This window comes from Aquarana catesbeiana, linkage group LG11 (assembly GCF_042186555.1).
Source record: "Aquarana catesbeiana isolate 2022-GZ linkage group LG11, ASM4218655v1, whole genome shotgun sequence".
NCBI lineage: Eukaryota > Metazoa > Chordata > Amphibia > Anura > Ranidae > Aquarana > Aquarana catesbeiana.
The window spans coordinates 253,313,989-253,338,188 of NC_133334.1; the positions used below are offsets into that span (position 1 = coordinate 253,313,989).

At 44.6% G+C, this 24,200-nt stretch overlaps 1 protein-coding gene across 1 annotated transcript in view; it reads left to right on the top strand.

Moving 5' to 3' along the window:
- Positions 1-24,200, top strand: part of HYDIN (HYDIN axonemal central pair apparatus protein) — a 128,897-nt gene that overhangs the window by 81,258 nt on the left and 23,439 nt on the right. The window contains exons 39-60 of the mRNA XM_073605646.1: positions 4,280-4,453; positions 4,634-4,857; positions 5,218-5,352; positions 6,281-6,464; positions 6,761-6,902; positions 8,047-8,215; positions 8,332-8,976; positions 10,703-10,927; positions 11,144-11,364; positions 12,242-12,424; positions 13,695-13,814; positions 14,001-14,160; positions 15,670-15,842; positions 16,330-16,528; positions 16,674-16,773; positions 17,284-17,383; positions 17,455-17,623; positions 17,775-18,016; positions 19,225-19,345; positions 22,583-22,787; positions 23,437-23,672; positions 23,872-24,023. Coding sequence (XP_073461747.1) covers positions 4,280-4,453; positions 4,634-4,857; positions 5,218-5,352; positions 6,281-6,464; positions 6,761-6,902; positions 8,047-8,215; positions 8,332-8,976; positions 10,703-10,927; positions 11,144-11,364; positions 12,242-12,424; positions 13,695-13,814; positions 14,001-14,160; positions 15,670-15,842; positions 16,330-16,528; positions 16,674-16,773; positions 17,284-17,383; positions 17,455-17,623; positions 17,775-18,016; positions 19,225-19,345; positions 22,583-22,787; positions 23,437-23,672; positions 23,872-24,023 — 4,279 coding nt within the window. The remainder of the gene's footprint in view (positions 1-4,279; positions 4,454-4,633; positions 4,858-5,217; positions 5,353-6,280; positions 6,465-6,760; positions 6,903-8,046; positions 8,216-8,331; positions 8,977-10,702; positions 10,928-11,143; positions 11,365-12,241; positions 12,425-13,694; positions 13,815-14,000; positions 14,161-15,669; positions 15,843-16,329; positions 16,529-16,673; positions 16,774-17,283; positions 17,384-17,454; positions 17,624-17,774; positions 18,017-19,224; positions 19,346-22,582; positions 22,788-23,436; positions 23,673-23,871; positions 24,024-24,200) is intronic.

Genomic DNA, 24,200 nt, shown 5'->3' on the forward strand with positions numbered 1-24,200 from the left:
GTGGTTAGTATTTTGAATTTAATTCGCTGGGTGATTGGGAGCCATTAGCGATTGGAGGAGAGGGTTGGCAGACACTGAGCGGTTGGTAAGGGGGATAAGTCTGGCAGCAGCATTCATGATAGACTGAAGAAGAGATAGCTTATGGAGAGGCAGGCCAATGAGAAGGGAGTTGCAATAGTGAAGGCGAGAGATAACAAGGGAGTGAATGAGGAGCTTGGTGGTTTCATTTGTTAAAAAGGGGTGAATTTTAGAGATGTTACTGAGGCGAATTCTACAAACTTTTGACAATGATTGGATTTGGGGCTGAAATGACAAGTCAGAGTCTAGGATTACACCTAGTACCCTGGCGTAAGGGGAGGGACTGATAGTTGCATTGTTGCTTTTGATGGAAAAGTCCTGAAGGGGGGGCATGGGCGAGGGGGAATATTAATAACTCAGTTTTAGAGAGATTTAGTTTAAGGAAGTGGTGTGACATCCATGCTAATATGTCAGTTAGTAAGTTAGTAATGCGAGAGGAGACTGAAGGAGTGAGGTGAGGAGTAGACAGATAGATTTGGGTGTCATCGGCATATGAATGGTATTGAAAGCCATGGGCGGTTATCAAGTGACCAAGGGAGGAGGTGTAGATAGAGAAAAGAAGGGGTCCAAGAACAGAGCCTTGGAGGACCCCCACAGAAAGGGGCAGGCAATGGAGAGGAGGAGACAGAATTATAGGTGACAGTGAAGGAGTACTGTGATAGATAGGCAGAGAACCAGAATAGAGCAGAATCTCGGGGGCCAAGGGAATGCAGTTTATTGAGAAGGAGCAGGTGGTCAACAGTATCAAAGGCCGCAGAGAGGTCAAGTAGGGGGAGTATGGAGTACTGGCTGTTGGTTTTAGCAGTTAGTAAATCGTTAGTGAGTTTTAGTAAGGCAGTTTTCGTGGAGTGCTGCGAGCGAGCGATAGCTAGACTGTAAAGGGTCAAGAAGGTTCTTTTCACTGAGGTAGGAGCTAAGACGGTTGTAAACTAAGCATTCTAGAAGTTTAGAGGTGAATGGGAGCAATGAGATGGGTCTTAAGTTGTTTAGGTTGGTGGGGTCCAGTGAGGGCTCTTTAAATATGGGAGTGATCATGTTTTAGAGGGAAGGGGAAGGTGCCACTAGAGAGGGAGAGATTGAATATGTGAGTGAGGGAGCATAAGATAGAAGAAGAGGGTGAGCGTAGCAGCTGTGAGGGAACAGGATCCAAGGGACAATTGATTAGGTAGGCATCTGAGAAAAGTTTTGTAACCTCTTCAGTAGTAGCCAATTCAAAAGAGGAGAGTGTTGAATGTGCTGTTAGGCAAAGTATGTTGGGTGGGGAAGATGTACGCACAGTGGAGGTGTCCTCATGCATTGCATCAATCTTGTCTTTGAAGTGATTGGCAATCTCTTGGGCAGTGAGTGAGTTAGTGGGTAGAGGGGGTGGGGGACGAAGTAGAGAGTTAAAGGTTGAGAAGAGCCGACGGGGACTGGATGACAAAGTATTAATAAGAGAGACAAAGTAGGCTTGGTTGGCAGGAATTGTATTTTAGAAGGGCAGATTTATATAGGGTGAAGTCTTGTAGGCATTTGGTTTTACGCCACAGTCATTCAAGAGCACGACAATGTCTCTTGAAATTTTTTGTGTTGTCAGTTTGCCAGGTTTGTAACGGTCAGGGCCTGATTCTGCTTGTGGTTATAGGAGCAAGTGCATCTAGTGATGATGAGAGTGAACTGTTGTAGACAGAGGTGGCCAGGTCAGGACAGGACAGGGGAGAGATTATGTCATATAGGTGGTCAGTAGCAGAATAGAGAAGAGAAGGGTTAAAGTGACGAAGGTTCCTACAAGTAATTGTTTGCTGCTTGGAGGAATGGGTGGTTGGAGGCAAGGATACAGTGAAACTAATGAGGTTGTGATCAGAGAGAGGAAAGGGAGTGTTTGTGAGGTTGGGAGAATACAAGGTCAAGGGTATTACCATGGGAGTGAGTGGAAGTATGTGTCCATTGGGTTAGGTCAAAAGATGAGGTTAAGTCAAGAAGTTTAGCTGTAGTTGGACTGTTAACATTGACAGGAATGTTGAAGTCACCAAGAATGATTGTGGGTATTTCAGAAGAGAGAAAGTAGGGTAGCCAGGCAGCAAAGTCATCAAGAAAGCGCGATACCGGTCCAGGAGGCCGATAAATTGCTGCAATCCTCAGAGAAATAGGAGAAAACAGACGAATACAGTGCATCTCGAAAGAAGAGAGGGATAGAGAGGGAGGGATACGAAGGACTTGGAAGGTGCTTTGTGGGGATAGAAGGAATCCAACTCCACCTCCTTTCTGTCTGTTGGGTCTGGGGGAGTGAGTCCAGTTGAGGCCACCATGGGAGAGGGCAGCAGGAGAAGCTGAGTCAAAATTTTGAAGCCAGGTTTCGGTTATGGCGAGTATGTTAAAGCCGTGAGAGATGAAGAGGTCATGTGCAGATGTTAGCTTGTTACAAATGAAGCGGGCGTTCCAAAGGGTGCATAAAATAGGTGGGCTGCTTTGAGGAAGCAGGGGGATAGATATTACAGTCTCTACATGTTTCGCCATAAACACGGTTTCTTCAGGAGTTATTGTAGCATGGGCAACCTTTTAGTGGAGAAAATGCTTCTGTGTATCAGTATGTCTAATCGGCAGGTGTCTTTTTCCCCCATGTGGCCGCCAGAGCCACATGAAGGAAGACACCTGCCGATTATACTAGTTTAGTCAGCAAGTTTAACAGCTGAAGCAAGATGTTGTGGTGCCCTCTGTTGGCGGAATATATGTATGATTCTTATCTAGGACCGTTATCTCTCCTCTGGTCACCTGTAATCTGCATCTCTGTTGTATACATAAAGGGCTATTAAAGCTTCAACACATACACAGAAGATTTTTCTCATGAGAGCATTTTCTCCAGTGAATGGTTACCTGTGCTACAATAATTCCTGAAGAAGCCTTGTTTATGGCGAAACATGTAGAGAATGTAACATCTGCAGGTTCAGTGAATATCGATTGTGCCAACCACTGTTGAATGATACTACACTGTGATTATTGGTTTGATTGGTTTAGTCAACATGTATAAAGCTACAGATGTTGCTTAATTAAACCAATAATCACGGTGTAGTATCATTCAACAGTGGTTGGCTCAATCGATATTCAATAACACTACAGATGTTACATTCTCTGCATGTTTAAACATGGCTTCTTCAGGAGTTATTTTGCATGGGTAACCATTTACTGGAGAAAATGCTCTCATAACAATCTTCTGTGTACGAGTATGTATAATTGGCAGGTGTCTTTTTCCTCCATGTGGCCACGTGAGCCACGTGGAGGAAAAAGACACCTGACGATTATACTAGTCTAGTCGGCAAGTTTAACAGCTGAAGCAAGGTGTTGTGGTACCCTCCGATGGCAGAATATTTGCATGGTTCTTATCTAGGACCGTTATCTCTGCTATGGTCACCTATAAGCCACATCCCTGTTGTATACATGGAGGGCTATTAAAGCTACAACATATACACAGAAGATTTTTCTCATTATGAGAGCATTTTCTCCAGTGAATGGTTACCCATGTTACAATAACTCCTGAAGAAGCCGTGTTTATGGTGATAACATCTGTAGCTTTATTGAGAATCGATTGAGCCAACCATTGTTGGATGATACTACACTGTGATTATCAGTTTGATTAAGCAACATCTGTAGCTTTATACATGTTGACTGAACCAATCAATGTTAAACAAGACCATAATATGATCACTGGTTTTATTAATCGATTTTAATGAAATAAATAAATGGTTTTGTAAATGTTTAATAGTGTTCATTGTTTGTGCACCTAAAAAGTCCCGCTCTACCTGAACAGTTTCTACTAGTTTTAGGATGTGGTGCAAGGCCTGAGTGATCTCCCACCCATACACATAGTATACCAGGTTTGCATTGAGCTTAGGATCGAGCCACAGTTGCTGAGCTGTGAAAACCTCCTCCTGGAGACACCTGAAGCTAATGTAAAACCCCAAATCCCCAGAGTGGGACTGGTATGGTGGTGGTGCACCTTTAACTTGTTTTGCAATTTTGAATCAGAGTAAGGGATACCAGTTACAGGGTAGGCTCCCTTAGAGATTCTCTTGTGTAAAACTCTGTCACAGAGAAGGTTTGCCTGAAAAGCTCCATTATCTACCAGCATTTCCCATTTTTTTTCTGTTCTGGCATGTGGATATCTTAGGGACGTGTTTAGGTAAATCTATCTGGGGCATAAAAGCTGTTTTCTTGTTATATGCAGGCAAGTCATCAACAGCATTGGCTCTGGCCCAGCACTACAGCGTGGCCTGCCTGTCCATTGACTCGGTGGTGCTGGAAGCAATCTCTGATGGGAACAGCCGAGCAGGCCTTAGGGTCCGACATTTGTGTGCAAAGGCGGCCATGGATCAGTTACTGCAAGAAACCGAGGAGGCAGGTAAGTCTATCACATCTGTCTGGGCTAGTAGCTGCAGCCTCAATTATAAGTATATGGGACATAAGAACTGTCTGTGTTAACATCCACCAATCAGATTCAACATTTTAAACCCTAATAGTCAGAGTGGAAGAACCATTTCTGCAGAGTTTCATACATTTCTGATCGCAGATTGTCTCTCAGCCTCTCAGGCAGTGGATATTCCCGGCGGGCACCCAGCACTCAGCATGGAGGCCGTGGCTAAACACACAGCAGAGGGAGGGCAAGGTGCAGAGGTTAGAGTTGCACCACAATCTGTTGTCTCCCGTGGTAATCAGACCAGTCTGCAGACAGGAAAAGGTAAACTGGAGAGTCTCCAAACAGCCAGGACAAAGCAGCAGCACCCATCTGAGCCACCAATGTCATTGGTAAGTCCCTATGCCTCATCTTACCAGCTTTACTTTACCTTTCATCAATAGAAAAAAAAGGAGAAAATATGCCTTCCTCTTGGTTCTTTGTACACTCCTGCCCATGTTGTTGAGGCCCATTAGACTAAACCAGTGCTGTGCATGGGTCAGCATTCTGGTTAAGGCCATGTGAATGTTTTAGACACCCAGTGGGTGGGGCTTTTGCTTACATTACCAAGAAGTCCCCTTTTCTTCTGCAAAGGGTTATTTGCTTATATTTCTATGGAAGCATTACCTGAAAAAATCGCTCATTGATATTATGTAATGCAGTAAAGTCCTTCCTTCAATGTAAAAGATTATCTGCCTTACATGTTATCATAGGCTGGGAGCTCACCGCTTCCAGGACCGTCACAAAGACGACTCAGTGTGAGTGCAAGTGTGGCCGGAGAACAAGGATTGATGAGCTGTGTACTACCTGATGACCTCCTGATAGAGATCCTGAGTGATCGACTCCAGGTATGAGTTCCAAGTGACCAAATATAGACTGATTTTCAATTGACAGGTGAAGACTGACCACTGAGTGATAGGTGTAAAAGAACCGCTGGGTGAGAGGTACAAGCTGAGTTACAGGTGCAGACTGATTGCTGAGTGACAGGTGCAGAATGATTGCTGAGTGACAGGTGCAGACTGATTGCTGAGTGACAGGTGTAGACTGATTGCTGAGTGACAGGTGTAGACTGATTGCTGAGTGACAGGTGTAGACTGATTGCTGAGTGACAGGTGCAGAATGATTGCTGAGTGACAGGTGCAGACTGATTGTTGAGTGACAGGTGCAGACTGATTTTCATTTGACAGGTGAAGACCGACCACTGAGTGATAGGTGTAAAAGAACCGCTGGGTAAGAGGTACAAACTGAGTTACAGGTGTAGACTGATTGCTGAGTGACAGGTGTAGACTGATTTCTGAGTGACAGGTGCAGACTGATTGCTAAGTGACAGGTGCAGACTGATTGTTGGATGAGAGGTAGAGACTGACTACTGAGTGACAGGTGAGAAATGACCACTCAATAATAGGACTGACTGCTGGATGACAAGTTCAGGCTGACTGCTGAGTGAGAGGTGAAGATTAACCACTGAGTGATAGGTGAGGACTGATCACTGGGTGACAGGTGAGGATTGCTGAGTAAAGATTGACTGGCTGAATGTCAGATACAGACTGACTACTGGTTATTGGGTACAGATTGAGTGTTGGGTGTCAGGTTTAGACTGACCAATGGGTGACAGGTACAGGCTGACCATTGCATTAGAGGCGAAAAATGACTGCTGGTTGACAGGTACATACTGACTGCTTGGTGTCAGGTGCAGACTGACTGCTGGGGGACCGGTACAGACTGACCACTAGAGGACAGAATTTAGATTTCCCTCTTTGTTTTTTTCCTGTGCAGTTGAATGACTGTTCCCGTGGTGTGGTCTTTGATGGCCTGGATACCCTGTATGCCCGTAACACACCCACAGTTCTACACATTATTCTAAAGGCTTTAAACAATCGCAAGCATATATATCTCATCAATCTGAAACAAGAGTACAGCAGCATGAAGGCTCGTGAGAGAGCACAGAGAGAAGAGGAAGGTATGAGGCACCCAGATAGAGAGGAGACACGTGGTGGCTACATTAGGGGTCACTCTGTCTGGGGTGCGCATAGGATGTGTTTTTTATTCCTGCTGAGGTGGGAGTCTGTAGAGTGGAGGCCAATGAACTGTTTTCATTTGTTTTTTTAATTGTCATTAATGAAAGTGGGAATCTCTGCTTTACCTGCTCTTCCAATAACACCATTTTCCCTGTGATCTTCCTTGATCTTCCTTGCAATGCAATGTCCTTGTTTTACTGAGACTGGATTGGTGTATTTGTTGGCTGTTTGTAAACAGAACAGGAAGAACTGCGTGCTCAGGCCGAGCAGAAAGCCATCATGGAAGACATGGACGAAGAAGAATATGATCGCTTACCAGCTGAAGAGCGAGAGCGCATTGATGGTCTGCGTCTGCAAGTTGTGCGTGAGCGCAAGAAAAGGTCTTGTCCTTATTTATTGCTTCTCTCTATGGCCTCATTCACACGGGGCATGCATAACTATACTCCTGGGTCCATGCAACCGCTGTGTTGTTACATCCCCATGCAGGTAAACATGGCACTCCATAGGGGTACAGTGATGTACACCCCGTGTGAGTGAGGAATAATCATCCAAATTTCCTATCTTATAGGGATATTCTCAGTCTGAGTCACTTTTCTCCCTCTGACCTTCACCCCCCCACAAACTCTCTCTCGCTATGCCTCTCTTTTCCCTTCTGGACATTCTCTGTCCCCTCGCCATCTCTTTCCCTCCTCTTCCCACCTCTTCCTTATGCCATTGTTCTCCTCCCTTTGTCTGTCTCTTCTTCTTTTCCCCTCTCTCCCTCTCTCCCCAACTCACTCTTTCTTTCTCATTATTCTTTTCTTCTCTGTTTATTTTCACTCTTCCTCTCTCTTTCTCTTTCTTTCTGTCCCTGCTTTCTTTATATCTTTGCATCTATCTCCCTTTGTCTGTCTTGTCTCTCTCTTTCTTTTTCCCCATCTCTGTCTGTCTCAATCCTTTCTCCATCACCCATCTCTCTTTCTTTCTCTTTCCCACCCTTTATTTCTCCTCTCTATTTCTTTCAGTGTCTTCCCCCCATATCTGATTCTCTCTCTCTTCTTCCCTCTCTGTCCCACACTTCCTTTCTCTTTTCTTTCTCTCTCTCTTTCAGTATCTTCCTACCTCTGCCCTTTTTACCCTTTCTGTCTTCCTCACCCTCTCTCTCCCACTTCTCTCTCCCACCCTTTCTTCTTCTTCTCTGTCTCTTTCAGTCTCTTCCTCCCTCTCTGTCCCACCCTTCCTTTCTCTTTTCTGTCTCTCTCTCTTTCAGTATCTTCCTACTTCTGCCCTTTTTACTCTTTCTGTCTTCCCCACCTTCCCCACACTCTCTCTCCAACTTCACTCTCTTCTGCCCTTTCTTCTTCCTCTCTGTCTCTTTCAGTCTCTTCCTCCCTCTCTGTCCAACCCTTCCTTTCTCTTTCAGTATCCTTCTCCCTCTGTTTCTTTCTTTCTTCTTTATTTCTCTCTCTCTCTCTCTCTCTCTTGCTCTCTCTCTCTCTCTCCCCCTCCCTCTCTAATTCCCAGTCTTCCTGTTTTGGGGTGCAGGGAGCTGGAGGACCGTCTGGCCCGAGAGGAACAGGAACGAAAGCTGCAGGAGGAACTGTTAAAGCAGAAAGAAGAAGAGGAACTGAAGAAAAAGATGAAGAGAGGAAAGAGCCGAAATTCTGGAAAAGAGGAGAAAGATGGAAAGAAGAGCCAAGTTGGGAACAAACAGGTGCAGATCCCTCAGACTCTTTGGCACATATGACTTTCATGTAGTAAGGAATATGCTGTATTAGACCAATCTGCATATGTATTGTGTATATAATCTATACGTCTCCTGTTTCCTAGGCTTCAAACACACTGACAGTGAAGCCAGACCATCATCTGGACTATGGAGTAGAGAGAAAAGTCTTAAATCAAAGATCAGATTCTGCACTCAATGATGCAGAGGACACCAAGAGGAAGAAGAATAAAGACATAGCCCAGCATGTCACAATGTCTGAGGACCCTGAGAACGATTCCCTCAGTGACAGCGAGAAACAACTGATTCAGAGATTCAGCAACTATGAATCCTCCCAGAAGGAGATCTCACACATCCTCATATTCTGGGACCGAGTGCAAGGCATCCTCCTGCCACCTCCTGCTGCAGAGGACAGCCAGCGTGAGGGCGAAGAGCCAGCTCCTGAGCGACACGCCCCCTCTGGGAAGAAGTACCGTAAGGATCGCGAGCGAGAAAGGCAGGAAAAACTGGAGAGGGAAAGGATTGAGAAAGAACGACAGGAGAAAGAAAAAATGGAGAAGATGAAGAGTATGGAGGACGAGGCAGGAATGCGCCAGGTACCAGAGCAGGATGACCAGGAGATTCACAAGGATGATCTGAAGCTTTTGAGGACAGAGGTGGGAATCCCTCACTATGACCTGCAAGTTACCGGAAACCAGGAGCCAATGGAACAGCAGATCTTACGGAGCGGGACATTGCCATCGGTGGAGGAGGTGAGAGCGCTCATCTGTAAGACGCATCATTAAAAGAGCGATAACCTGAAACAATCAATCAGGAACCAACAGTCTATGTTCTGACTAGCCACTGCCTATTATTTATCTTTGTAATCTTTTGTTAATATCTTATTAAATAAGGTCAGCCCCAGGTTTCCTTTTCTATACTATTTTTAGCACACCCAGGATTTAAAATATAACTAAAGACAAAACTTTTTTTTTTTGTTTTGGACAGAGTGGAGAACACCTATTAGGTTTTTATTGCTGTCTCTGCCCTCATCAGGGAGATTCATCCTCTCTTTTTGCCCTGTTTAATATTAACATTGAAAGTAAAAGTAAACGAAAATCCCAAATTTTTGGTTGTCTCCAGAAAATAATAGGAACACCAGTTCTAGTTACCTGGGGCCTCAAGGGATTCCCTTAATTTGCAGGGATTTTCTCTCACTTCCTGTTTTTGCTATTGGACAGGAAATGACGCTAATCTCCTCAATGGGACACAGACGGCAGAAAAACTGAAAGGGGTTATAACCCTACCTTGTTTCCAAAATAAATTTTTTTGTCTATAGTTCTACTTTAAAATAAAATTCCAGCCTAAACCTAATTAGTCACCCTCCTAACACCTATGCTGATTAACCTGTGTAAAGAAGAAATATAAATGTACTTATATTTTGCCTGCTTTGGTCTGGTCACATGATCCGGCTCCCCTGTGTCAGCCAGCGACGGCTGCATGGAAGAGGAAGGAGCATTGACAATGGCTGGGACATGGGAGCTTATGGGTAACGTCACCTATCCCAAGTATTTCCAGCTGTTGTTGAGCTATCCCCTCCAGCCACTGCTGGCTAATAGAGTGTATCACTTGATCAGAATGAAGCTGGTTGAGAATAGGTAAGTATATAGATCTTTCTTACACAGGTTAGTCAATACATGTTTGGAGGGGGGGGGGAGCATATTTAGGACTAGTTAAGTTGAGGCTGGAAGTCTACTTTGTTTGTCCCTCATAAATTTACAAATCAATGCAAAACAATACTTCTAGCTGTTTGTTCTTTTAATTTGTCTTTAAAAATCCACCTCTTATGCAGGAGCCAGGGTGAACACATGGTGTCAATTTCAGTGGCACTCTGAAGATTGTCACATGACTGGCACTCCAGAAAACCAAAGGATCCTCCATTGGGCCTCTACTTTATACAAATACAGTGCCACCACCATAGTCTGTAATAGACAGCTGAAAAGGCTGTGAATTACAAAGCTTGCCCCAATGCACCCGCAGCCCACCCACCTCCATGGTGTTTCGAAGACTTGCCAGACAACTGACCATCAGGTGCTGACCCTCCTCCCTGTACCAGCATAGGCCCACCTGCTGCTGTGGACATTGTTAGATGAAGACCACAGCTTGGTATATTAAAACCTCAGTATAGTATTTGTTCTCCCCCCAGTCTGTCATGGTGATGGCCTATCCATCATGAAAGGTGATGTGGGGAGTGTAATGGGGGCTTGATTTGCTTTATGTTTTTTTTGTTGTATTTATGTATTATTTTAAAACCAGCAAGTAAACAAAAGTAATAAAAAAGTAAGCCAACCTCCTATTTAAAACAGTATATTATACGTTGTATATAATGACTTGTTTCTGTACCCTCCTGACACTAGGTAGTAGTCACTAAGCCAATGAAGACACTTAGGGCAATCTGTGCTTTAATCTGTCTTTTTTTTATCTTCTTCTTTCTGACAGCTCCTTGAAGGCTTTGGCCTAGGTCCCTCTGGTCCTCCAATCCCACCTCCATACATCTTCTCAGTCATCCCATTCCCAGACAGGAGGGGACTGCCTGTTGACCAGGAGACCCTTAGCCACTTCACCTTTATAGCAGCCTCCCCAGATGATCCCAATGTGATTGTTGAAGAGAAGAAGGATGCAGAGCTTGAGCCGGACCCGGTATTGACCATCTCAGCATTAAAGGTGAGAAGACAACTCTACCACTGTGTGTCATTGGGTGACAGACCAGTGTAGGATCTCACATTCCAGGAGAAGAGATGTCTTATGGAAATATTTTGCTGTATATGAGGAGTAGACTAAACATATGAAATACAGAGTACCTGTGAGGTACTGTAGAGGTATCAGTTGTATCGATGTAGTATAGCTGTATCAAGAGATCTTCATTATGTGTGATCGCAGGAGGAGCAGGTGACACCTACGAAGAGTCGCAGCAGGAAAGAGAAAGTTGGAGACACAGGCCGAGAGAGTCAGAAGGACAAGCGGCGCTCCTCTTCTCTCCGCAAGAACCAGCAGAACCAGGACAGCCGTTCTCCACCACCACCACCTGGTGCCAGGACACCCGTCTCTGACCAGGAGCTCAACAGCCTGGCAGGAGAGACCCAGCCAGAAAAAATCCAAAAGTAAGATAATGTTCTGTTGGTTTTGTTGCCATTTTGTCATTCTTGATCCTTTGACACTGACACTCAGCCTCAATATAGCCCCAACTCAGGCTATTCTGCAAACTCTGCCTTGATCAACTTATAAATCATTGTATAAGCCCTGAAGAAGGGGGGAGTCCCATCCTCTGAAACACATTGGCTGTATCTGATGTTCAGTAAGAATTTTATATGAATTTTCTAGCACATATCTGCAGTTTGATGTTCTGATGGGCGATTCCTCCATTGTGATTAAAGAGGCAGCAGCTTAGAACTTGAACCAGATCTACATACAACATGCTATGGGTTTACCTCCCCCAAGGAGAACACCCTATGTTTTGCATTTACAATAAGATCAATTCTTATTCCTTCTGGTCAAGCTCTACCGCACATCTACAAATATGTCAGCCCCTCCCTATTAGAATGTAAGCTCACAGAAGCAGGGCCCGCCTAAACCTCTTGTATTGAATTATATTGTTGCTGTATTATCTCCCTTTATGTTGTAAAGCGATGCACAAACTGTTGGCGCTATATACTGTAAATCTTGTATAATAATAATGTTATATTTTTGAAAGAATACAGCATTTGTGTCTTACACCATAGATTAGCAAATAAATAAATATATAGAAAATGCCATGATAATACCAGTATAGTGTTCTAAGTAGCAAATGGGTGATTTCCCAGTTTCGGGTAACCCCATAAGGCAGCATAATGTAATGTACTGATCAAATGTCAATGTGTTATAATACTTATCATGTCTGCACTGATCATTGTGCTGTAAATCATCAGTGATTGACAGCTGCTTGTTTCAGTACTGCAGCAGCAGAATGTACATAACAGTCCCATTTTCTTCTGTCTCCAGGCTAGGATTATTCCGCTGGGTGGTCCCGGCTGGAGGACAAGTCCTACTGCGCATTCATTTCCAGTCCAACAATATTGGGAACTTTGACCAAACCCTTAACTTTGAGCTTGTTGGGACCCGGCGCAGGTACCAGCTGTACTGCCGCGGCATCTGTTCCTTTCCTACAATCAGCCTGGACCCCAAGTAAGGACGGACAGATGTCATCTACATGGGGACATGTTAACTTTCACATCATTGTAATAAACACTAGCATTCTTTTTAGAATAATACATAATTCCTTGTAAGGATTGTTTATATCCATGGAAGGATTAAAGGTTTAGTTCATCTTTACCAAAAAACTGCCTATGCAGGTATGGGGCAGTTGTAAATAAAAACAAACTGTGCAGCTTTGACCAAAGTAAATGTGGTTCTAAACGCTTGGGTGTTTTTTTACCTTAATACATTCACTGCATTAAGGTAAAAAACACACCACACACTTACCTGAGGCGGTCAATGATCCAGCGCTCTTCCGGCAGCAGTCTTCTTTCCCCTCTCTTCCTCAGGGACTCAGGCAGCAGCAGGACCCATTGGCTTCTGCTGCTGTAAGTCAAATCCTGTGACGAGGGAGTGGCGGATGGGGCCTCAAAGTCTGTGTCTACGGATGCAGTCAGTGCGGCTCGGGAGCTAACCTGCAGGTGAGTCCCTATAGGCAGCAGCTTTCTATTGGAGCCCACCGAGAAGAAGAGCTAGGAGTGCCGGCAGGGGACCATATAGGTTGAGGGCCACTCTGTGCAAAACCATTGCCCAGAGCATGTAAGTATGTTTGTTATTTTAATATATATTTTTTTAATTCATTAACACTTTAAGTAATGCCCTTGGTATAGGTGTAGGCCAATTATGTACCTCCTAAAGCCTGGCAGAAAAATTCCCAAAGATTGCATCATCCCAACCTGCCCTGTTGCTAGGATGTTGCTAAGACACTCCCAGCCAATTCAAACTCCTTTTGCATGCGTCTCTATCCCCATCACAGTAGCTCCGAGTTCAGCGATGCTGCGATTGAGGCGATAGTAGGCCACACATGTGTGGGGGTTTGAGAGCTCACTCCTGTGTTGGTGGGGGGTGAGCAGTAACAGCTGAGAATGTCTTAGCAACATCCTAGCAACAAGACAGGACAGGATGATGCCACCCCTGGGAGTTTTTTTGTCAGGTTTTGGGAGGTATGTAAATGGCCCACACTTATAGCAAGGGCATTATCCAACTTTAGTGAAAACTGCACAGTTTGTTTTTATCTAAAGGCATCCCTTACCTGAATAAGCAGTTTATTGGTAAAGGTGACCTAACCCTTTACATTTCAGGAACATGGCTGTAATAATAACTGTATTTTTCTTCATTCTGATATATGTGAGAGACATTCCTCGTGTAATGTTGTTGCCTATTAAATAACCCAGTAAATGGTAAGTGCTTTGATTTTCAGAATTGTTTTCCCCCACCGGAAGAAGGATTCCAAAAGTGATGAAATTGTGCAGAAGAAGTTCATCCTGAGCAGCGGCACGTTTGATTTTGGGCCTCTGTTGTGCGGGAAGAGCCGGGAGAAGTGAGTACATCAGATTGTTGCATCTGACTCGTGATTTGGCAGGTAGATGGTAATAAGCCCAGGGTAGGGTCCTATGGCTCTGTAGCGGGATCATGTATGTCAAGCTGTATAAATTATAGGAGGCTTCTAGTAAGAATGAGTGCAATGACAACCATCACAGACTGCTATCTCTACCTCCCTCTGCAGGTATAAAGCAGGACAGTACCCAGAGAACATGGAGAAACTCATCATCTATAATGCATCACCTATGGAGTCCGAGGTGACTTTCTGCTTCCAACATGATGTCAAAGCTTCCACCTTCATACTGGATCCACCAAGCATGACGCTGAGACCGGACGAGAAGCAGGTTTTCTATTTTCTATGATATACAGCTGTTATGTACCCTAATATATATATTATACAGTCACCCCTGTAGTTTATGTAGTGTGGGTGTGCTGGTTACCATGTCTCCAGTATTATTTATGTCCTCTGAAATTCAGAGGGTAGATTGCTGGATTCATGTGTGGATCTCTTTATTCCTGCTTATTCTTCCTGTCCGTTACCTTTGAGTTGTATCATCCCATCTGACCTCTAGGAAATAAGTGAAACTGAGATTTCTCTAAGTGGGCAACACAAGTTAAAAGTGAAAAACTAGTCACATAGAAAAATTTAAGGCTCTAATCCCTCCCATCTCACGGATTCTCAGTTTTGTTTAGTGTCTTTAGTAGAATGGATGTCTTCTATCACTATTATCACATTTTTGGTAAAAATCGCTGTGCTTATTTGTACTGACCATATAAGCAGCCTACGTCAGACTACTGTACTACTTATCTATACTTACCATATAGATGGCCTGCTCTGGACTGCTGTACTGCTTATCCATACTGACCATATAGGTGGCCCACTCTGTACGGACCATATAGGTGGCTAGCTCTAGACTACTGTACTCCTTATCTGTGTTGATCATATAGATGACATTCTCCAGACTGCTGTGTTACCATACAGGCAGCCTGCCCTGTACTGACCATATAGACAGCCCGCTCCAGATTGCTGTACTGCTTATTTACACTGACCACATAGCTGGTCTACTGCAGACTGCTGTACTGTTTATCTATACTGACCATATAGATGCTCTGCTCTGGACTGCTGTACTGCTTGTCTATACTGACCATATAGGCAGCTTGCTCCGGACTGCTAAATTGCTTATTCATACTGATTATATAGACGGTCCACTCTGGACTGCTGTACTGCTTATCTGTACTCACTATATAAAAGCCCACTCTGGACTGCTGTACTGCTTATCTGTACGGACTATATAAAAGGCCCACTCTGGATTGGTTATCTGTGCTCAACATAGAGACGGCCTGTTTCAGACTGCTGTACTGCTTCTCTGTACTGACCATTTAGACAGCCTGTTTCAGACTGCTGTACTGCTTATTCATATCTCGTAGTGCTGTACTTCTTACCTGTACAAATCATATAGTTGGTAAGCTCTGCGTTGCTGTACCGCTTATCTGTACTGACCACATAGACAATATGCTGCAAACTGCTGTAATTGTGACATAATGGGGTTTTTATTTACTAAAGCTAGAGAGTGCAAAATCAGACTCACTTCTGCATAGAAACCAATCAGCTTCTAACCTCAGCTTGTTCAATTAAGCTTTGGCAATAAAACCTGGAAGCTGATTGGTTTCTATGCAGAAGTGAGCCTGATTTTGCACTCTCCAGCTTTAGTAAATAAACGTCAATGTGACTTTCTCTGTAGGTGTTCTCATTCTGCATAGATTCAGACAGACCCCATCATGAACATTGCTCTAACCCACTATCACTGGCTTTTATCCGATCTGCAGTAACCCCCGTGTGTGTTCCCTTCTAGGAGCTCTCTATATGGGCATACCCAACTGCCCCGGGCTTGGTTGAGGATAATATTGTATGCTGCATTAAGGACAACCCTGAGCCTGTCATATTCCACTTGTGTTGTCGTGGCGTGCGTCCAGAACTGGAACTAGACCGCAAGCAAGTTCACTTTGAAAAAATTCTTCTGCATCGGTAAGACAGATGAGGGCCAAATATCCAATGTCAGGGGACCCCAAGTTACCTTGGTGTAAATGGGGACCAGTCTTTGCTGCTTATGATGTTGTTTGTCTCTTTCTTTTGGTGATGTGCACTCATCAGGTTTTCTGTCTCCAGGTGATGTGCAGTCATCTGGTTTTCTGTCTCCAGGTGATGTGTAGTCATCTGGTTTTCTGTCTCCAGGTGATGTGCAGTCATCCTGTATTCTGTCTCTTAGTGATGTACAGTTATCTTATATTCTGTCCTCCCGTGATGTGCAGTCATCTTGTATTCTGTTTATCAGTGATGAATAGTTATCCTGTATTCTGTCTTTCATTGATGTGCAGTCATCCTATATTCTGTTCTCCAGTGATGTAATCTGTCTCTAAGTGATGTACAGTCTTGTACAGGTTTCAACCTCTATGCATGTTGTACATGAATTCTGCATGTTACATTCTCATTCTCTGATTTCCACATATAACAGGAAAGACACCAAAACCATCTTCCTGAGAAACAGTACTTTCCTGCCGGCAGCATGGCGTGTGACCGGCCTGGAGAATCTGGGTGATGACTTCTCTGTGTCACAGGATCAAGGCATTGTTGCCCCCCGAACAGAGTATGGATTACAGCTCCACTTCAAAGCTGCCAAAGCCACCAACGTCAAGAAATTTATTCGCTTGGAGGTAATGAAGCCGATCAAACTCTTCTGTGTATTCTTTGTGTGGGGGGGGGCTCTGGTTTTTTTAAGTTTATTGGAGTACTTGATCTCCTGAAGATGGAACCCTCTCAGTGGATGACCTGTTGGAATGTTCTGTCTTCTCCCTGCAGGTCTCTGATGTGGAGAACATTCTGGGAATTGTCCAGCTGGAAAACATCCATGTGTTTGCAGAATCGTATGATGTGTCCCTGGATATCAGCTTCCCAAAAGGTACTCATACTTCACCATTCCCATCTCTAGATTATCAAACCAGAAAGTCCATGTACACTGTGGGCAAATCTAGAATATTTCCATATCAGTGTGTTTTGTATCTGTGTTATATGATCAATAAGTGACTAGGGCAACTTCTGATAATCTACTGACAAAACTCTCAACTATTTATCTTTCATGAGAACTACTGCAAGACCACTCCACCTCTCCCATCTGTTCTCCACCTTTTCAACCTGCCCTCCATCTCACCCTTCTGCCCTCCACCTCTTCCACCTGCTCTCCATCTTTCCTACCTGCCCTCTGCCTCTCCTACCTGCCCTCTGCCTGTCACATCTTCCCTGAACCCTACCCATCTGCCCTCCATCTCTTCCACTAACTCTTTCTCATTGTGTAAAGTGTAGCTCGGCCTTCTAGATTGGACTCTGGACTCTTTTGGTCAGGGAACTCTTTTCCTCTTGTGTCCTGCATTTCCTGTAAGTTGTATTGGACATATTTTTCCTCACCTTGCAGGCACAGATGGTGGATTGGATTTTGGGGTGGTGAAAGTGATGGATGAAGCTAAGCATAGTTTGTCACTGAAGAACAAAGGCAAATATGAGATTGGCTTTAGGTGAGTGGCTCAGACCTTCACAGCTCCTTCTTGCAGATGTGTCAGAGTGTAATCTTTTTTCCTGTTCACAGTTTCTCCTTGGAAGCCTCCACTCCTGGAATGCCTGATCTGAACTCCATATTCACCATATTGCCCCAGAAAGGAACACTCAGCCCAAATGACCGGGCGACGCAGGTACAGATCGTCTTCCAGGCCAAGAAAGAAGTGCAGATTACAGATAAACCCATCTTGAAATGTCAGGTGAGTAAATTTATGTTGGACTCTCTCAGCAGATTTCTTTTGGACTCACTTAGTAGATTGATGTTGAACTCGCTCAGTAGATTTATGTTTGACTTGCTCAGTAGATGGATGTTGGACTCATTCTGTTCCTTCTCTTTGAATTTCTATCCAGGTTATTGAACCAAATCTAAGTGAGGGTGGTGAAACAATTGCGAGTATCCCCATCCGATTGTCTGGTGCATCCGCTTTCTCCAAGTACCGTCTAACGCCATCCTCCGACATCAACTTTGGCGCCATGGTGATTGGGGTCCGCAAGCTTCATTCTTTCACCTTGGAGAACTGTGGGCAGCTAGAGTTCCGTTACAGCATCAGCAAAATGATCGGGGAGGTGATGATCCAACCTGCTAAGAAGGGGTAAGATGGGGAACAGCCTGTGTATAAAGCACTAATTCAATGTTGTTCCTATTCCTATTTACAAAGATGCGGTGGGCAATTTCTAACCGAACTTCAACAAAGGTGACAATAACCCAACCACATCTATTTACAATTCTATGCATTAACGGGAAAAACCTTTTGTGCTGCAGCACCCCCCCCAGAACCCCCCCTTTTACTTACCTGAGCCCAGTCGTTCCAGCGACGGGGACGGGCACAGCAGCTCCAGCCGCTGTCTTGGGTTCTCATTGGATAGATTGATAGCAGATGGAGCTATTGGCTCCCGCTATTGTCAATCAAATCCAGTGACACTGGAGCCGGAGGCAGGGCAGAGTCCTGCTGTCTGTGTCAATGGACGCAGCAGCAGGACTTGGGAGCGTGCCCGCACGAGTGCCCCCATGGAAAGCGGCTCTCCATGGGAGCACTCGAGAAGCGGAGGAGCCAGGAGCGCTGCCGGGGGACCCCAGAAAAGGAGGATCGGGGCCGATCTGCGCAGAGCAGTTAAGTATAACATGTTTGTTATTAAAAAAAAAACAAAAAAAAAACAAAGCTTTACAATCAGGCTGGCCACTGCTAGTAACAACTCCACCTTTTGGCGCAAATTGTTTTATCGAGTGTTATTGGGTAAGCGCCATAGAGTTGACGCATAGAAAATTAGTTTCATCAACTTCTGTGAGCCTTTTTTGAAATGTGTCCTCACTGGTCTTAGTCAGTAATACATTATAATGACCTTTGGGGTCATCATTTAATCCATGATGGATTCATTAAAAAGAAGTTCCTAATTGATCCTCCTGCAATACTCTGCACAGCAGTAATCAGACTGGAAGGGGAGGGGCGGCACTGGAGCCAGTCACCTTCTGTGGCTTTGTGTGACAATCTTACCAGGGTGCTGCTCCTTTTTCATTGTCTAGTTACAGGCTGGGGGCGGGTCCTTGACCAGGCTTTGCTTCTCAATTGCAGGGTAGTCTGTGCAAAGATCTTAGGAAGGGCGGTGCCCAGCATTGCTGCCCACCAGGGGTGTCTGGATGACAGGCACACCTGAAAAGAAATACAAATCCTTTGGCATGTACGACAGTTTCTATATACTGTATGTATTGCAACTGTGCATTTAGCAGTTTTTTGGAGTTTAGCTTTACTCATTTGAAAGTTTGAAACAGGTCTCTTCTAATGATTCAACATCTCTGTTTCAGACTGGCTCATGGCATGAAGAGATCTCGATCCCGAGAGGGTTCCGGATCCAGTAGATCTATTGCCTTAAGCAAAACCAAGCGCTCCGATTCCCAGTTGAGAGAGACAAATGTTTCTGGACAGGTGGGCTGATATCTGTGTGTTTGTAAGATAAGGTATATGACACATTACACAGAGCATTCCCCAGCTCCTTAGTGTGGGTTTTCACCCCTGTCATTCGGGCCTTCCAGTGCTCCTATGCCTGGTTCACACAATGAGAAAATCTGACAAAAAATACTGCTTTTGGAGCGATCGTCCGATAATTTGATCATTAGTACACAGCTTTTCGAGAGCACAACAGTTCATGTGAAAATATCCGAAGGGACAAGCACAAACATTTTTCTTGTACAATAACAACAGAACAAACAATTTTCTTGTAATTAGTATGGTGTTTGTACGAAAAAAATCATGAGACCAAGACCACGCATGCTTGGAAATTAAAGAATACATTACAATACAATACATTACATTACATCACTTCCGAAGATGTATTCTGTCGTACATGAATTTTCATAACTTTAGCAAATTATTGGTTTTCAATATGAGATTAGCATGCACAAAAAACAGACAATCATTCATCCGATATTCTTATCGTGTGTACTAGGCTTTAGTGTACATGATATGCACAGCATCTCACAAAAATGAGTAAACCCCTCACATTTTTGTAAATATTTTATTATATCTTTTCATGTGACAACACTGAAGAAATGACACTTTTCTTCAATGTAAAGTAGTGAGTGTACAGCTTGTATAACAGTGTAAATTTGCTGTCCCCTCAAAATAACTCAACACACAGTCATTAATGTCTAAACCGCTGGCAACAAAAGTGAGTACACCCCTAAGTGAAAATGTCCAAATTGGGCCCAATTAGCCATTTTCCCTCCCCGGTGTCATGTGACTCGTTAGTGTTACAAGGTCTCAGGTGTGAATGGGGAGCAGGTTTGTTAAATTTGGTGTTATCGCTCTCACTCTTTCATATTGGTCACTGGAAATTCAACATGGCACCTTATGGTAAAGAACTGAAAAAAAGAATTGTTGCTCTACATAAAGATGGCCTAGGCCAATGTTTCTCAACTCCAGTCCTCAAGGCTCCCCAACAGGTCATGTTTTCAGGATTTCTCTCAGATGAAACAGCTGTGATAATTACTAAGGCAGTGAAACTGATCAAATCACCTGTGCAAAATGGAAATCCTGAAAACATGACCTGTTGGGGCGCCTTGAGGACTGGAGTTGAGAAACACTGGCCTAGGCTATAAGAAGATTGCCAAGACCCTGAAACTGAGCTGCAGCACTGTGGCCAAGACCATACAGCGGTTTACCAGGACAGGTTCCTCTCAGAACAGGCCTCGCCATGGTCAACCAAAGAAGTTGAGTGCAGGTGCTCAGCGTCATATCCAGAGGTTGTCTTTGGGAAATACACGTATGAGTGCTGCCAGCATTGCTGCAGAGGTTGAAGGGGTGGGGGGGGGTACGCCTTTCAGTGCTCAGACCATACGCCGCACACTGCATCAAATTGGTCTGCATGGCTGTCATCCAAGAAGGAAGCCTCTTCTAAAGATGCAGAAGAAAGCCGGCAAACAGTTTGCTGAAGACAAGCAGACTAAGGACATGGGTTACTGGAACCATATCCCGTGGTCTGATAAACCAAGATAAACTTATTTGGTTCAGATGGTGTCAAGCGTGTATAGCAGCAACCAGGTGAGGAGTACAAAGACAAGTGTGTCTTGCCTACAGTCAAGCATGGTGGTGGGAGTGTTATCGTCTGGGGCTGCATGAGTGCTGCTGGTACTGGTGAGCTACAGTTCATTGAGGGAACCATGAATGCCAACATGTACTGTGACATACTGAAGCAGAGCATGATCCCCTCCCTTTGGAGACTGGGCTGCAGGGCAGCATTCCAACAGGATAACGACCCCAAACACACCTCCAAGACGACCACTGCCTTGCTAAAGAAGCGATGGTGATGGACTGGCCAAGCATTTCCCCAGACCTAAACCGTATTGAGCATCTGTGGGACATCCACAAACCGAAGGTGGAGGAGAGCAAGGTCTCTAACATCCACCAGCTCTGTGATGTCGTCACGGAGGAGTGGCAACCTGTGAAGCTCTGGTGAACTTCATGCCCAAGAGGGTTAACACAGTGCTGGAAAATAATTGTGGCCACACAAAATATTGACACTTTTGGCCCAATTTGGACATTTTCACTTAGGGGTGTACTCACTTTTGTTGCCAGCAGTTTAGACATTAATGGCTGTGTGTTGAGTTATTTTGAGGGGGCAGCAAATTTACACTGTTATACAAGCTGTACACTCACTACTTTACATTGTAGCAAAAGTGTCATTTCTTCAGTGTTGTCACATGAAAAGATATAAAATATTTACAAAAATGTGAGGGGGATGTACTCACTTTTGTCAGATACTATATATTTGCTACACAATGGGAACACATTTACTTAAAGAAGATACTCTGGATAGCAGTGATGTCTCATACAGACCCTGACAATCATCTTCTCCCAGTGGGGCCCTGGAGTGGACAGGGGTGGGCAAGAGTGGGGTGGCAGAAATGTGGTAGACAGGAGAGGTGAAGAAACCAGTGGAGTGGACAAGAGTGGGATGCACAGGACTGAAGTGGACAGGTTCATAGTGTAGAGGAGGGAAATGGGGCAAACAGAAAGGGGGTGGACAAGATTGAAGGGATTGGGAGTTGGGTGGACAGGAGTGGAGTCAACAGGAGTGGGGTGGACAGGATCATGGTGGACAGGACTGGAAGGGACAAGAATGGGGTGGATAGGATCATGGTGGACAGGAGTGGAGTCAGGCATGTACTGGCCATTGGGACTACAGGGAGTTTCCCGGTGGGCCGATGGCTCAGTGGGCCGATTTCAGTGACAGTGGACCGCTGCCTCCCTCCAGTCCTCTGTCCCCCCCCCCCCCCCACAGTGCTCACCTCCTCTCCCTGGCTAGTTATGCTAGCTTCTCCACTGATACTGCCTATAAGAGAAATAATGTAAAACGGCTAATAGCTAGTGGGGGGGGGGGGGGGGGGGCTTGGGTGGCAAGACCTGTCAAAGTGGGCCAGTCTGGGTGAAGTCCAGGGCCAAATTTTTGTCCCAGTCCAGCCCTGAGTGGAGTGGATGGAACATTATGGACAGGAGTGGAGTGGACAGGATCATGGTGGACAGAAGTGGGATGGACAAAAGTGGGGTGGGCAGGATTATGGTGTACAGAAGTAGGTTGGACAAGATCACACTGGGCAGGAGCAGGTTGGCTGCTGTACACAGGGATCCAACTTGTCTCATGCTTGTCCCATGTCCGTCTTTCAGGCACGGTTTGCTCTGGGCATATTCATCATTTCACCCGGCTTTGGAAACATTCCTCCAGGGGGTCAGCAGGTGATCAGTGTGGAGTGTCTTGCGGATCAGCTCGGGAAGAGTGAGGAATTCTTGGCTATAGATATATCTGATCGGAACCAAGAGGATCATCCGAACGGAATCCCCTTCCGACTGGTGACTGAAGGATGCATTCCAGGTAAGGCTGATCCCCCTCCCCTCAGCACACTATTTTCATTTATCATATTGACAATGATTCCTTTAGGTGAACCTGTCACTCATACAAAAGTCACACTCACTATGTACTGCATACAGCTGTACATTGAAATCTATATAGTGAATACACACCAGTATGAACAATCCATTCTATATGTTGAATGCACACCTATATAAACAGTGCATTCTATATTCTGAATACACAGCTGCATAAACAAAGCATCCAATATTCTGTATTTACAGCTGTATGAACAATCCATTCCCTATTCTGAATGCACATCTGTATGAACAATCCATTCTATATTCTGAATGCACACGCGTAAGAACAATCCATTCTACAGTATATTCTGACTACACATCTGTATGGAGAATCCACTCTATATTCGGAATATACATCTGTATGAGCAATCCATTCTAAATTCTGTAACACTGCTATATGAAGTTCTATATTTTCTGGGCTGGTGTAAATAGCCATTGAGTAATAACCCTTTAGGGCTCCACTTTAATCAGTTTGTAGAGCTACTAGTTTACATAGTAGTGACTCATTGTAAGAGTGACAGGTCCACTTTATATAAACATGTGCTTTGGTCATTATTATGCTCTGTATGATCCTCACTCTTTGTTCATTTCAGGATTTGTCACAGATGACATCGGTAGCATATTTGAGGAGCACAGGATCATTGGAGATGCCAGGATCCTCCAGTGTCTGCCGCCATTGCAGTCCGGAGGAATTTACCTGAAAGACGAGAATCGCTTTCTGTTTTGGAACATCATTGTAGGACAGACTTCCTGTGCTCGCTTTAAGATCATCAACAGTGGGAAAGTGGCCTGTGATGTGACACTGAATGCCAAACCCATGTCCAGTAAGGTACAGAAGTTTTGAGGCGAGTGATGGTAACATGAATTCCTCACCAATCACTTTTCATTGTTCTAATGGAACCTGAATCTTTTTGACTGCTTGCAGGTTAAATCACTTGGCACTAGCCTATTCAGTTATCCTGTATGTGGATATAGGGAGGATCTTCTGTCAGCACTGTATGGTAAACTGGCCACTCTTCTTCCTCTAGTCCACAGCTCGGATCACTGACATCTTCGAAATACAGCCATCGCGGATGACGGTCCCAAGTCACAGTCATAGCTTTGTCACTGTGTCCTTCACCCCCCAGAGCATGCAGATGTACCAGTGCGTCTTTGAGGCGGCCGTGGAGGGGATGCCAAGGTACAAAGTAATCTGCCAAACATGCTGCATGTAGTATGAGGCAACATGGAGGATATGCAGGAGAGCACAGTATATCGTCGTATAAAGCAACATTGAGAGTATGTCAGGAGATCACAGTATGCTGTAGTATGAGAAATCATGGGGAATATGTCAAGAGAGCACAGTATATTGTAGTAT